This window comes from Mobula hypostoma, chromosome 4, assembly GCF_963921235.1.
Source record: "Mobula hypostoma chromosome 4, sMobHyp1.1, whole genome shotgun sequence".
NCBI lineage: Eukaryota > Metazoa > Chordata > Chondrichthyes > Myliobatiformes > Myliobatidae > Mobula > Mobula hypostoma.
This window is the reverse complement of record NC_086100.1, coordinates 83,288,154-83,301,851: the sequence shown is the minus strand read 5'-3', so window position 1 is coordinate 83,301,851 and position 13,698 is coordinate 83,288,154. Positions and strand designations below refer to the sequence as shown.

Genomic DNA, 13,698 nt, shown 5'->3' with positions numbered 1-13,698 from the left:
TTGCACACAAACCCTATCACTTTCTTCTCCATGATAGAAAGACTGACATTTGCACACTGAATATGTAAATGTCTCAACTACGACCAGAGGAAAAGCTGTTAATTTTTCCCAAACATCACTGCTCTTATTTACAAAGTAGTTTCTGAAATAAAGATAATAGCAGACAGAACCTCTCGTGTAATTTGCCTCAGTTTCACTACCTTTGACAGACTAAGGTTACACGAGAAAATCACTGGCACAAGCTGGAAGTGGGAAATGAAATCTGCTCACGCACTACAGGGAGTTCTCCAACAAAAGTAACTCATGACAACAAGTGTAACTCACGGGTCAATGTTCAGTGGTTCTTTGGCAGCCTCAGCCAAATCCTTTTTCAGCTTCGCCTGGCGTCTCCTGAGAAGGGGAAAAGGTACAGATTGAAGTAAGTAATGAATAAGTGACAAAGTTATCCATGGATGCAAGGACCAACTTCAGAGTAGAAAGCAGATTCAAAAACACTCAGAAGCCAGTCATCTGCCAGTGTGGCAAGTGCAACATTATATCTCAGACTGAAGCATTTAAATTCAAGGGAGCCATCACCTAATGTATCAGCTGCTTTCACACACATTCAGATAAAACACTTGGTCAAAACTAAATATGCCAAGGCTCTATATGGCCAATCCTGCATGATTTTCCTGTGCTAAATGGTAGCTTTTTCAAATTACAATTCCATGGTACACCATTTAGCTCTAATGGATTAAAAAGATAATCACATTAAATTAGAGGTACAAATGGGTCATTTGTACAACCAATACAACCATTCAAAAGAATTTTGCTTTGAACAGCTAGAATACACCAGAGTGACTGGTACAGCAGCCAGCATGAAACCAGTTTAATACATTATGTGCCTAAAACAGGGTCAGTTCACCTATTTTGAAGCCCCAAAGACCCACTGAAGTGATTACTTATAAAGTTTGGCATAAAGGCAATTCTCAGGAACTGACAAATTAAAGGCTGGCACTTTTCTGCCTGGTTCCTTCAGAAGTGATCAACTTGTAATATCAATTTAAATTCTCAATACCAAGCACATTTTTTTTAAAAAAAAACTTTCATCTTGTGGGCAATTTTTATTTTGAATACACACTTTAAAAATAACTCAGGACACTACTGTGGTGCTTCGACATTCCTAACACATGAAGTGAAATTCACCACCCAAAATCCACCAGTGAGACCCATGAGATGCACCTACACAGCAATGCCAACTATCTAATGTGAATAATGTTCACAAAGTTGGGATTTGAAGACTCACTGACAAAGTTATAGGTGGTTAGACATCTGCACATTACTCAGTCTCAAACACCATTCATGCCAAATACAAACTAATGCCAGGAAAATTGCTATTAATTTCATTTCATGAACTAATGCTACACACTTCATTCCTTTTAACAAAAGAGATAACCAACTGTATACTACATACCAGTAGACAATCCTATCAAGCACGGAAGATATTGAGTATCAATAGGAAAGGACAAACACTTGCCAAAGTCCAGTGGTAAATAGTTTCTGGGCTGAGCACGATATCATCATTATGTGCCATTTCTAGTGATGTGGGCGATCATGGTCTTGACTATGATTGTTCCTGGAAATTTTTTCTACATAAGTAGTTTGCCATTACCTTCTTCTAGGCAGTGTCCTTATAAGACGGTGACCCCAACCACTATCAACACCCTTCACAGTTCGTCTGAATGGTGTCAGTGGTCGCACACGACCATTCATCACCTGCTCCAGGCTTCATATGACCCTGATCCAGTGGGGGGATGGGGGGGGGCTAAGCTGGTGCTACACTTTGCCCAGTTTGCCCAAGGGTGATCTGCAGGTTAGTGGAGGGACAAAGCACCTTGCACCTCCTTTAGTAGAGGCATATCTCCACCCCACCAAATGGAACAACATAGCAAGTTATAAATAAAGTATATTTGGCATGTTTGGTTAGCCATGAGTGGCAGCTGAAAAAAATGAAAGCTGTGGGATTCACTAATGAAAGAGAACTATTAGCTAATGCAATCAAGCTTATGTCGTCTGTAATTATTCCTGTGCAAGTCGGGAAACAGGCCCTTTGACCCAACTGGCCCATACTAGCCAAGATAGCCATTTAAACTAGCTTCACTTGCCTGCATTTGGCTCATATCCTTCAAAACTTTCCCATCTCCTCTCTCTCACTGGGGGGGGGGAGGGGGAGATAGAAAAGTCAAAAAACGTACCACCAGGCTCAAGGACAGCTTCTATTCCACTGTTATAAGACTACTGAACAACTAGGTGAACTCTTGACTTCATAATCTACCAGGTTATGCTCTTGCAGCTTACTGTATCCCTACAATTCCTCTGTAACTGTAATACTTCCTTCTGCACTCTTTATTGCTTTCCCTAGTACTATCTCAATGCACTGTGGATAAAAAATCTGTATGGATGGCATGCAAATCAGAGTTTGTTACAGGTAGAGGTACAGTGATAATCAAAAACCCACACCATGTTCCTGTCCATGTTTCTTTTAACCTAGTCAAGTAACCCTTTAAAAGAAAAGCCTAGAATTCATTAACAACCATCCTTAAATAAAGAACTGAATACTGTACACAGTACTCTAGAACATATTTTGAATTAGCACTCATTAAAGAAGCGCAGGTAGTCAACACAAGGATAAGCAATAAATACCGTCTTGTTTGCACTGCTGCCTTGGCACTATCAGTAGGATGACTCTAGAGAAGTGTATAACTTTAAATTTAAGTTGTACCATGTATCCTTTTCATTTTCTGCATTTAAGCGATTAGCTTCCTGAGCCTTCTCAGCCATCCAGCGTGTGATTAGCTCCCGGTTTTCATCGGATGTTTTCCGCAGCTTCTCCTCGAGGGCTGTGAAGGTAATCTGGAGGGCATCGTATTCATCCTTCAGCGTCTGATTGGCTTGCTCTAGCTCTTGGAGCTTGTTTCGCAGCTCCTGGCAATCATTACTCAGTTGCTGTATGTGCTTCTCGTACTCAGCCATCCTTAAATAAGAACAAGTAGGTTGGGCAGAATTATACCTCACAGCACGACAGCAAACCAGGTTTGAAGGGCAGTAAATGAGGGAAACATCCCATTCTACCTTTACACTATCACAATCACTCTATACAGTTCAAAAGTTGCTGCCTGGCCTGCAGCGTTCCTCCAGCACTTTGTGTGCATTGCTCAAATGTTATATCCATTTTCCATTTCCCGCCCCACCCCTGTCCACACACCTCTTCTGGATCATAACAGGGATATGTGGAGAGAGGAAGTCTTAGGTCAGCCTAGTCTTTTGTCTCCTCTAAGGCATCACTGAACAATTAGTGAACAAGCAGCCAATTCACTATCTCGGCTTGCATAAGTCAGAAGCTATAGTGATCTTTTTTATTTCCATACAAACTGATAAGAACACAAGGATAATGACTGGTCCTAACATCTATGGGTTGTTAACTTGATTAATATTCCTGCTCACTACTTAATTAGCCCTGTTGTAAAATGAGCCCAGAATATTGTAAGATGACATTGGGATGCCTTGCATCTAATACTTACATGGCATGCCAGCATCTACAATCCAGTACAGGTAAGAAAAACTTCTCATTTGATAAAGGATGGAAAACATCTCTTAATCATTGGTAACTGCCACTTACTGTGTTTCATTGGCATGGATCTCCTTGTCTTTTTGCTGAAGTTGGCTATTAAGTTCAATCACATTCTGGGCAAGCTGAAAAAAAAAAGTAGGCAGAACGTCATTAGTGATCACAATGCCATTAGTTCCCAAGTAAATATGCAAAAAGATAGGTCTGATCTGCGGGTTGAGATTCTAAGTTGGGAGTAGGGCCAATTTTCATGGTATCAGAAAGGATCTGGCAAATGTGGATTAAGACAGGCTGCTTTTTGGCAAAAGTGTATTCGCCAAGTGGGAGGTTTTCAAAAGTGAAAATTTGAGAGTACAAAGCTTGTACGTGCCTGTCAGAATAAAAAAGGTAGGGAACCTTGGTTTTCAAGAGATATTGAAGCCCTGGTTAAGAAATGTAAAGGAGCTGGATAGCAGGTATAGAGAGGTAGGAACAAATGAGGTGCTTATGGAGTGTAAGAGATGCAAGAGAACACTTAAGAAACCAGGAGGGCTAAAAGGAGGCATGAGGTTGCCCTAGCAAACAAGGTGAAAGAGAATCCCAAGAGATTCTACAGATATGTTAAGAGCAAAAGGAATGCAAGGGACAAAATTGGTCCTCTGGAAGATCGGAATGGTAATCCATGCATGGGGCCAAAAGTGATGAGGGAGATCATAAATGAACCTTTAGCAGATGGACAGAGTCTATAGAAGTGAGGCAAAGTGGCATCAACTTCATGGACCCTATACAGATTACAGAGGAGGTGTTCGTTTTCCTGGGGTAAATTAGGGTGGACAAGTCCCTAGGGCCTGACAAGGTATTCCCTCGGACCCTGCGGGAGGCAAGTACAGAAATTGCCAGAGCCCTGGCGGAGATATTTAAGTCATCCTTAGCAATAGGTGAGGTACGAGAGGATTGGAGAATGGTCATTGTTGTTTCACTATTTAAAAATAAACCAGGAAATTTTAGGCTGGTGAGCCTGATATCAGTAATGGGAAAGTTATTGGAAGGTATTCCAAGGGACTGGATACAAGTATTTGGCTAGGCATGGACTGATTGAGAATAGTCAGCATTTGTGCATGGACTGATTGAGAATAGTCAGCACATGGCTTTGTGCATGTCTAACCAATCTTATGGACTTTGTCGAAGTTACCAGGAAGGCAAAGCAGTGGATGTTGTCTACATGGACTTTAGCAAGGCACTTGACCAGGTCCCGCATGGAAGGTTGGTCAAGGTTCAATTGCTTAGCATTCAAGATGAGGTAGTAAATTGGATTTGACATTGACTTTGTGGGAGAAGCCAGAGAGCGGCAATAGATAGTTGCCTCTCTGATTGGAGGCCAGTGAGTAGGGCAGGGTCCAGTGCAAGGCTTGTGGTTGTTTGTCATCAGGATGGTAATGTGGTTAATGAAGATTAATGGTTGATAATGTTCTTAATGAAGAACAACTGAAAGTGTTTCAAACTTTAAAGGTGAGATTATATATTGCAGCTGCATTAAGAAATCATGATACAGGCAGACTATTTACCCTGTAGGTCAACAAGAAACACATAGCAACAGTCTTAATTCAAGAACATGGAAACTGACATTATCCTGTTGGTTATTACTCCGCCTGAGATCCGATTCTGTACACTGATGACTCCTCAATGATTGAGAGGAATTCGAATGGCTGGATGGGCATTTATTTCTGAAACTAAAGTGCTGGCATCAGGAAGCATGGCTCCTGGCACCTCCACACAGCAAGCTCTGCAAGCTTTGACTGAAGCCTGTTAATTGGCAGAAGGAAGATAAGCTAATATCTACACGGAGTCTCAATATGCTTTTGGAGACATTCATGATTTTGGAAACCAATGGAGACAAAAGTGGATTCCTTAATGCTGTAGGAACCCTAATCAAAAATGGTCAACTAGTACAAGAATTAGTATTTTTGTCATACAATTGCCGTCAGAAGTTGCTGTATTAAAATGTAAAAGCCACTCCAAAATGATCACGGAGGAAAGCCTTGGAAATGCATTTGTAGATGAAATTGCAAAAAAGGCAGCACTGGAAGGAGTAAAAGAAATAAAAGGGCATATACTGTGAACCCAACAACTGGAATTACAGAAATGAAGTTGAACTCTGTATCACAAACATACAAGGTATTAGAGAGATGCAAGCTCAACGCTCTCGACAGGAAAAGCGATTCTAGATGGAGAATGGTGGATAGTTAAACAGTAATGGAGTATGGAGGTATGGCACTAGTCATAGACTAATAGCAGCAACTATGTTGCTTCTTTATCTGACATAGCAGATAGACTCCACAGGGCACATTGAAGTGCAAAAGATGAGTCAGATCCTTCCAGTGGTGGTGGAATCCAAAGTTCTGGGTACAAGCTTGACAAATGTTTGAAAGATGCCAGAAAATGAACCCTGGAACAGCAGAAAAACTACCACAATTGCTTTGGCCCCACCTGGCCATTCTTAAAAATTTCTTTTTAACATCAACAAGTGGACTGGATTTCTTTACCAAAAAGTGTCAAAGATTCTCAGATGTACTAGTGATAGTAGACAAGTTTTCAAGATGGGTGGAAGCTATTCCAGAAAGGAACATCACTACACTCACACAGCAAAAACACTGATCAAGGACTATATTCCCATAAGGGGATTGTCATGTCACATTGACTCTGACCAAGGAACACAATTCACTAGGACTTGTCAGGAATTATGGCGACTGATGAACATTGAGTGGTCTTGTCATTGCCCACATCACCCAGAGTAATCAGGGCAAGCCCAATGAATGAATGGAACCATCAAATGATGACCAAGTATCATGAAGAAGGGGTACCATGGCCTACAGTGTTTCCTATTGACTTGTGCGGCATCAGAGCATCCAAACAAGAAAATTAAACCAAGTCCATTCAAGGTGGTAACAGGGTGTGTTCCTGCCAGAAGCCTCAATCTCAGAGAGGCCAATGTACAAATTATGGCAGTTAGTTTACTTGACTATTGCATGAAGTTAATCCAAGCTGTCCAGTCTGCTTCTCAACAGGTTTCTGCCGCTTGGGAAAACCCAACAGGAGGGCAGACACACCCTGATTCTTGGCGAGTGGGTCCTGATCAACAAACTGCATAAGGAACCACTGGGAACTGGATGGGAAGATCCTTACCAAATGTTAATTACCAACTCAGTGGTGAAAGGGGGTAAAAGTAAGTGGATACACACCAGCTACTACAAGCAAGCTAGAGTAGCATCCAAAGAGGACAACAAGCACTATGGTTAATATGCTAGTAACCTCTTGGCTTGTGTTGGTGTGTGGCCAAGTGGTTAAGGCGTTCTAGTGATCTGAAGGTCGCTAGCTCGAGCCTCAGTTGAGGCAGCGTGTGGTGTCCTTGAGCAAGGCACTTAACCACACATTGCTGTGTGATGACACCGGTGCCAAGCTGTTTCGGCCCTAGTGCCCTTCCCTTGGACGACATTGGTAGAGTGGAGAGGGGAGACTTGCAGCATGGGCAACTGCCAGTCTTACATACAACCTTCCAAGGCACAAATCCATGGTCTCACGAGACTAACGGATGCCTATAACCTCTTGATCACAGTGTCTACATTGCTGGGCTACAGTGAGAAGATCTCTAACCTGCCAGAAGACTTCAAGCAAGTTGAACTACTGAACATTATGAAGTGTATTCTAACATGAGTTATGGTTACACTTTTGCCAACTTTGCCTATTAATCTGCTTAACCGTGACATAATCCTATGAAGACTTTGAATATATATACACCCTTTATCAATTTCACACCCCAAGTAGTTTTTTGATTATTTATACATAACAAAGACATCACAAGTTTTTCTGCCTCTGAATTTTCAGATGTAATCATTCTAAATGTGTGATTTAGAATTGTCGGCGGGGGGAAGAGTAGGAAATTGTTGGATTCAACTGTTTAATTCTTAGAATAACCTTTTAATTGTTATTTTCATTGTAATTTAACAATTATCTGCTTGTATTTTAAGCAGTTTTTATAAGCACATAACAAATTAATATGCCTCTATTGCTTACAAAGTATAATTCTGGAAAGCTCAGAAGTTTCTTTGTTCTGCATTACTTGAACAAGTGTTTTCTCATTTGCTAACTTGGTACTGCAGTATTGAATAATTGCTTGCTAATTGGTTAATTCTTAACTATAAATTTGAATGGAATTTTCCTTATCTCCATGGGTATATAATAGCTAAACACAGAGCAGCTCTATCTTAATCTTCTTAGTTCTTTAATCTTATTTTTCTATCACCATTCAACTTTGTTCTGTTCTTTCAACTAAATGCAGAAACGCAGAGGGAGAAGATGGCGGCGCGACGCAGCGTGCGCGGCCGTTCCGAATGAATATTGTATCTGTGAAGTAGGATGCCGCACACAATCCTGATTTGATAAAGACAGATGTGAAGAAGCACGGAGGAACATCTGGAGAAACTTCTGAAATGCCTGTTTCGCTGCCGCCTCTACTGTGCGATCAAGAATCTCCGGAGGGAAGGCCCCAAATCCTTGGCTTTGCCTATTGCTGGGGCCGGGGTCGAAGTGCTCAGCAGAGATGGTGCTCGTTGTCGGAGAGCTGGTCAGAGGCTCGGAGTTTTTGGACGGACTCGGAGTCGGACTGTGGTCGGATGCTTCCGGGATGCTGCATCGGCAAGTTTGCGGCGCTGGAGGTTTACCGTCTGCGTGAGATGATGGGACTTGCGAGACTTTGAGCCTTTACCATGCCCATGGTCTGTTCTTATCAAATTACGGTATTGCTTTGCACTGTTGTAACTATATGTCATAATTATGTGGTTTTTGTCAGTTTTTCAGTCTTGGTTTGTCATGTGTTTCTGTGATATCATTTTGGAAAAACATCATCATTTCTTAACGCATACCTTACTAAATGACAATAAAAGAGGACTGTGTGTCCTCATAATCTAATAAAGAAATTGTGTAGCCACAAGTTTTGTGCCTCTTTCCTGACTTCTAAAAGAACCTTGGATTAAAACATCAGAATCCAACAGTGTATAATAGTCCTGACGAAGGGTCTCGGCCTGAAACGTCGACCGTACCTCTTCCTAGAGATGCTGCCTGGCCTGCTGCGTTCACCAGCAACTTTGATGTGTGTTGCTTGAATTTCCAGCGTCTGCAGAATTCCTGTTGTTTAGTGTATAATTTAATTGGTTTAGTGCTACTAAGCAGGTTACTGCTATATATTATTCATTTTAACTTTAAATATATTCAGAACCCTCTTAAGTACACTTGTGTCCCCACAGAGGCACCAATTAATCACATCTATTCTTCAAATAGACAAGGTAAATGCAGACAATTAGAGTGTAAAGTAACTTCAACAAAAGCACGTAGTGGGCTTATTTTTAAACAGTTTGGCACAGACCTCAATATGCACTTTCATATTACCTCAAACATGACAGACAAACAAGAGTGCAACCCCCAGCCACACTGTGTGAAAGAGGCAGAATGGATTTCTTGCCTGTGCTCTGTGTTGGGCTACATGAATTACATCAGATATGGGCCCTGGCAATTATTTTTTTTTCAGAGATGAGGTGGCCGAGGAGAGAGGAAGAAAACTGAGACAATTCTCATTCAGTGATCCTTTCTGACAAAAAAGTACTTATGTTAATTCTGAGCAAAGATAGGTTAGAGATCTGATGCATCTTCATATTTGAATGTCTCCATCAATTGAATGTTTCAGCTCAAATGTCAATGTCTGAAAGGATCCTTGGCTTCTATGCAGCTAAAAGTCCACAGTGGTCAACATCCAAAAAGCCCGCAGAAACAGGACATGAATAAGGGGCTATGATCAAAATGGCTTTCATGTACAATGTTAATACAAGCATACATGGAGGTTCTCTTCAAAAGTAAGAGAACTGAGTGCTACCATGAAGTTTGCAACTCCAGGAACCCCTGATGGCTGCCTCTGGGTGTAACTTTGATTACAACAACATGATTTTCTTTTTACTTTCATCTTTCTAATCTGAACCCCTTCCTTCTGAGATCCCAAAGTGAAGCGATGGAAATGACTCACTCAACTGCAATAGCAAAGGCACCGGAGCATTCTTCCTATTAGTCAACCAGCTGTGCCAGACACTAATCAATCACAGAGTTTGCAGTTGCAAGTTATCTCTTGGGAATCAAACACTATCCCTAATTGCTTGCCAACTGAAAACAGCAGACCAAAATTAATTTATAGTGGAGGAAACTTTACATAGCTCTTACTGGGGGCAGGGAGGAGCAGTACTAGTATGAGAATTATGTAGCTTCCAGGCAGGGCCAAACAACAGAATAACCCCATAACAGGAACTAACACAAGACCATTGTAGCTAGGCAAGATAACCCACCACAGAAGTAAGAGCAGAATTATAGAGGCAATCAGTAGAAGAGCTGAGCAGCCTTCTGTCCGATGTGTGTGCACATACCTCACCACGCTTCTTGTGGAGCTCTGTGAGCTCTTCCTGATGACGCATCCGCATCTGGGCAACTTCATGCATCGTCTCATTCCGTATGCCATCCGATGCTGGGCTGCATTATTAGGGAAAACAGCAGCAAATTAACATAGATTTGGGTCAAAAGGACTAAAGCATAATTCTAGACATGTAAAGCTTAATCTCCCCAATTGAACATCCTGATTTCCTGCTTAATCAGAGCTTTCATGAATGCTGCTTTCTACAATCCCACCATTCATGTAGCTTGGCAAATGGATTTGTAAAGTCAAGGGCAACAAACCAAATGGATCTTTGACCAGAATATTCTTCTTTTTTGGGGAAGGGGAAGCAGTGGAGATCTCTTAACAGCATTATAACCCATCACAGTCACAAGATGCAATTTCCAATGTTGGTAAACTGACAAACAGCAATAAAGAGCAAATAACCTTTCCAATTGACACTTTTTAACCACAGCATCCCAGCAGCATAGTGACCAAGTGCAGAAACTCCTACCAATTTACCTAAACACCGCATCGAACCTAGCAATCTTGGTGAGACTCAACTCCTCAATACATTTGCCCTAGGCCAATCAGAAAGACAACACAGTCTAAATTTTACCAGAATTACCCTGAAATTACCTACATCACAGTCCAGTTTCTAAGTCTTCCTACAACTCTGTTAAAGGGCTTTGAGGTTAAGCACGTTCATCTCTGAATCAGAAAACAAGATAAATATCCAAATGGTACAGCAACATTAAGAACAGAAGCAAAAATTAAAGATCACTCAGCTTACAATCTGAAAAGGCCAAGAGATTGAAAAAAATAATTTCTAATTTAGGGGCAGGCAAATGACAGGCGAGAGGCAAGAGGATAGATTACTACTCAGATCAGCTCCTGCATGGTGTCAACAATCAGTGATATTAAACCTTTCATAATAGGAAAGGCAACTGGAGTAGAAATGACACAATTTGGATTTGAACCCATTATGTGGGGCAGCCAAACGTAAGTGGTGGGCTTTAAAATAGTGGAGAGATTAAGAGAAGAAATGCCAGATTGCTAGTATGCAGACAGATGAGGGGACAACCATTAATATGAAAAAAAAACCACAGGTATGAAATGAAATTTGAGTTAAGAAACGTGGGTCTGAAGATTGTACAAGAAAGAAAGATGAAGTGATGGAGGGATTTTAAGCACAAGGAAAAATAATTTTACAAACGTACAAATGAGCTGCTCTCTTTACCAAAATTGGCCAATGAGCAGAGAACGAAGGACAAATGGTATCTGGTGTCAGTTACAGTATATGGTATTTTAAGTAACTTTAAGTGGCTTCTTCCAGTTGGATAGTACAAAGAGTTATTGCTCTACCGATGTCAAGACCTTGAGGAGAGTGAGAGAATGCCAGGTCCCAGCTACTTGAGATTAGAAGAGCTGAGCCTATTTTCCCAATGAGTACTGATGGAAATTTCAGAGAGATTCAGGGTTAAGGAAAGCTATTTATCGTGCAAATTAAAGAATGCTTGAAAGATAGTGACTAGAAGACAGTGAGCGATGACAAGATTTATAGTTCACTTCCTTTGTTCCTGCAAAAGGATGTCATCTGAAAAATAGCCTGAACAACAGAAGCAAATTCATAATTTACACACGATCATACACAATGTGAACTACAGTCCATCGAGGATTATAACTCAAGCAGAAAGTAAAATGGAAGAATGAGGACTTGCACAAGCAACGTACCTGATGTCGGTCCTGTTGTGCAAATCATACTTCTCACCCTGAAACCTTTCGGCAAGGACGGTTTGTAGGTCGGATTTCTCCAAGAGCTTATTATCTGCAGAGAGGATGTTGAGTGGGGAGTTAGTTGGGAACACACGGGACTTGAATCCATCTGATGGTGGAAGTCAGTGGGTCAGGCAGCAACTGTGGGAGGGAAATGCACAATCAACATTTCAAGTCAAGGCCCTTCATCTGGACTGGAAACACCAACTGTCCATTTCCCTCCGCAGATCATACATACAACTTCTGCCATCTCCAATGGGAACCTACCACTAATCACTTGCTTCCCTCCATTTTCCGTAGGGAATCGCTCCATACGCTAGTCCCTTGTCCCCACCGATTTCCTTTCTGGCAATAATCCCTGCAAGCATGACAAATGCTACACCTGCCCCTATACCTCCTCTCTCATCACCGTTACCAGCTCCATACAATCCTTTCAGGTGAGGTGAAACTTCACCCAAGAGTCTGTCAGGGTTCCAATGCTCCCAGCGTTACCTCCTCGATGTCAATGGAACCCGACGCAGGTCCGGGAACTGCTTTGTTCACTACTTTGCTCAGTCCATCACAAAGGTCGGAGCTCCAGTGGCTTTGCTTGTTCATTCTGCGCCGTATTGTATGCCATGGGTGATCACGGCCTTTCCACCATCATGACTGTTCTTGGCAAATTTTTCTGCAGAAGTGGTTTGCCATTGCTGTCTTCTGAGCACAGCCTTTACAACACAGGTGATCCCAGCCATTCAGAGATTGTCTGCCTGATCAGTGGTCACATAACCAGGACCTGTGATTTGCACCAGCTGCTCATACGCCCATCCACCACTTGCTCCCATGACTTCACTGAACCCTGATTAGGGGTGGGGCAAAGTAGGTGCTACACCTTGCCCAAGACCTACAAGCCAGCAGAGAAAAGGAGTACCTTACACCTTGTTTGGTAGAGGCATATTTCCATCCCACCCAGGGGCTATTCAATTCAATTCAACTTCCCATTTCCATTCTGTTATGTCTATCCTTCACTACCACGATGAGGCCACATTCAGGTTGGAGTAGCAACACCTCATATTCTATCTGGGTAGCCTCCAACTTGATGGCATGAACATTTATTTCTCTAACTTCCAGTTAATTCTCCTCTCTCCCCCCCTTTCCATTCCTCATTCTGGTTACCCTTTCAATCCTTCTCCTCGCCTCCTTCAGATTCCCCTCCTCTTTTTTCTTCCACTGTCCTCTTCTACTAGCTTCTTTTCAGTTTCTTACCTCTTCCAACTACTTCCCCTCAGCTTCTTACTTCATCCTCTGCCCTCACATAGTTCGCTTATCACTTGCCATCTTAAATCCATCTACTACCGTCTTGTTTCGGCTTCAGACCCCCTTCTTTCCAGTCCTCATGAAGGTTCTCGGCCCGAAACATTGACTGCTCATTCCCCTTCCATAGATCTGCCTGATTTGCTAGCCCTGCGCTCCAAGTAAGAACGGCGGCCCGGCCCCGCCGCTAGGCAGTTTGGCATCGAGGCCCGACTTCCCCACATCCCCCAAGCGGCCTCCGGCCCCGCACTCCCACCCCTACTCACACGCCTGCACCAGTTCCTCGAAGCCCTGTCTCTGCTGCCGATCCCGTAGCCTCAGTTGCTCCCTGATGTGCCGCCGCCAGCGCGCTGCCGTCGCCGCAGCCATCTTGCCGCGGGGTCCTCCGCCACTCTCGGCACAGCCTCCACCCAGCTGGCTGCCCTGGGAACGCCTGAACAGCAGCTGTGTTCCGTTATCAAACGCCTGCTGCACTTACACTTCCAACTCGGGGAGTCTATGAACACGGGATTTTTATTATTATTTCAAGCGTTGCGTTGCTGAATTGAAATTTGTGACACTGGCAGAAAGCAACGTG

At 42.6% G+C, this 13,698-nt stretch overlaps 1 protein-coding gene across 1 annotated transcript in view; it reads right to left on the bottom strand.

The window, feature by feature from the left end:
• atg16l1 (ATG16 autophagy related 16-like 1 (S. cerevisiae)) overlaps positions 1-13,581 on the bottom strand; it is a 39,560-nt gene extending 25,979 nt beyond the window's left edge. Inside the window, exons 1-6 of the mRNA XM_063046065.1 lie at positions 13,388-13,581; positions 11,787-11,880; positions 10,048-10,150; positions 3,659-3,732; positions 2,762-3,013; positions 325-390 (exon numbers count right to left, since the gene is read on the bottom strand). Of these exons, the coding sequence (XP_062902135.1) occupies positions 325-390; positions 2,762-3,013; positions 3,659-3,732; positions 10,048-10,150; positions 11,787-11,880; positions 13,388-13,490 (692 nt within the window). The 5' untranslated portion in view covers positions 13,491-13,581. The remainder of the gene's footprint in view (positions 1-324; positions 391-2,761; positions 3,014-3,658; positions 3,733-10,047; positions 10,151-11,786; positions 11,881-13,387) is intronic.
• Between the last annotated feature and the right edge of the window lie 117 nt (positions 13,582-13,698).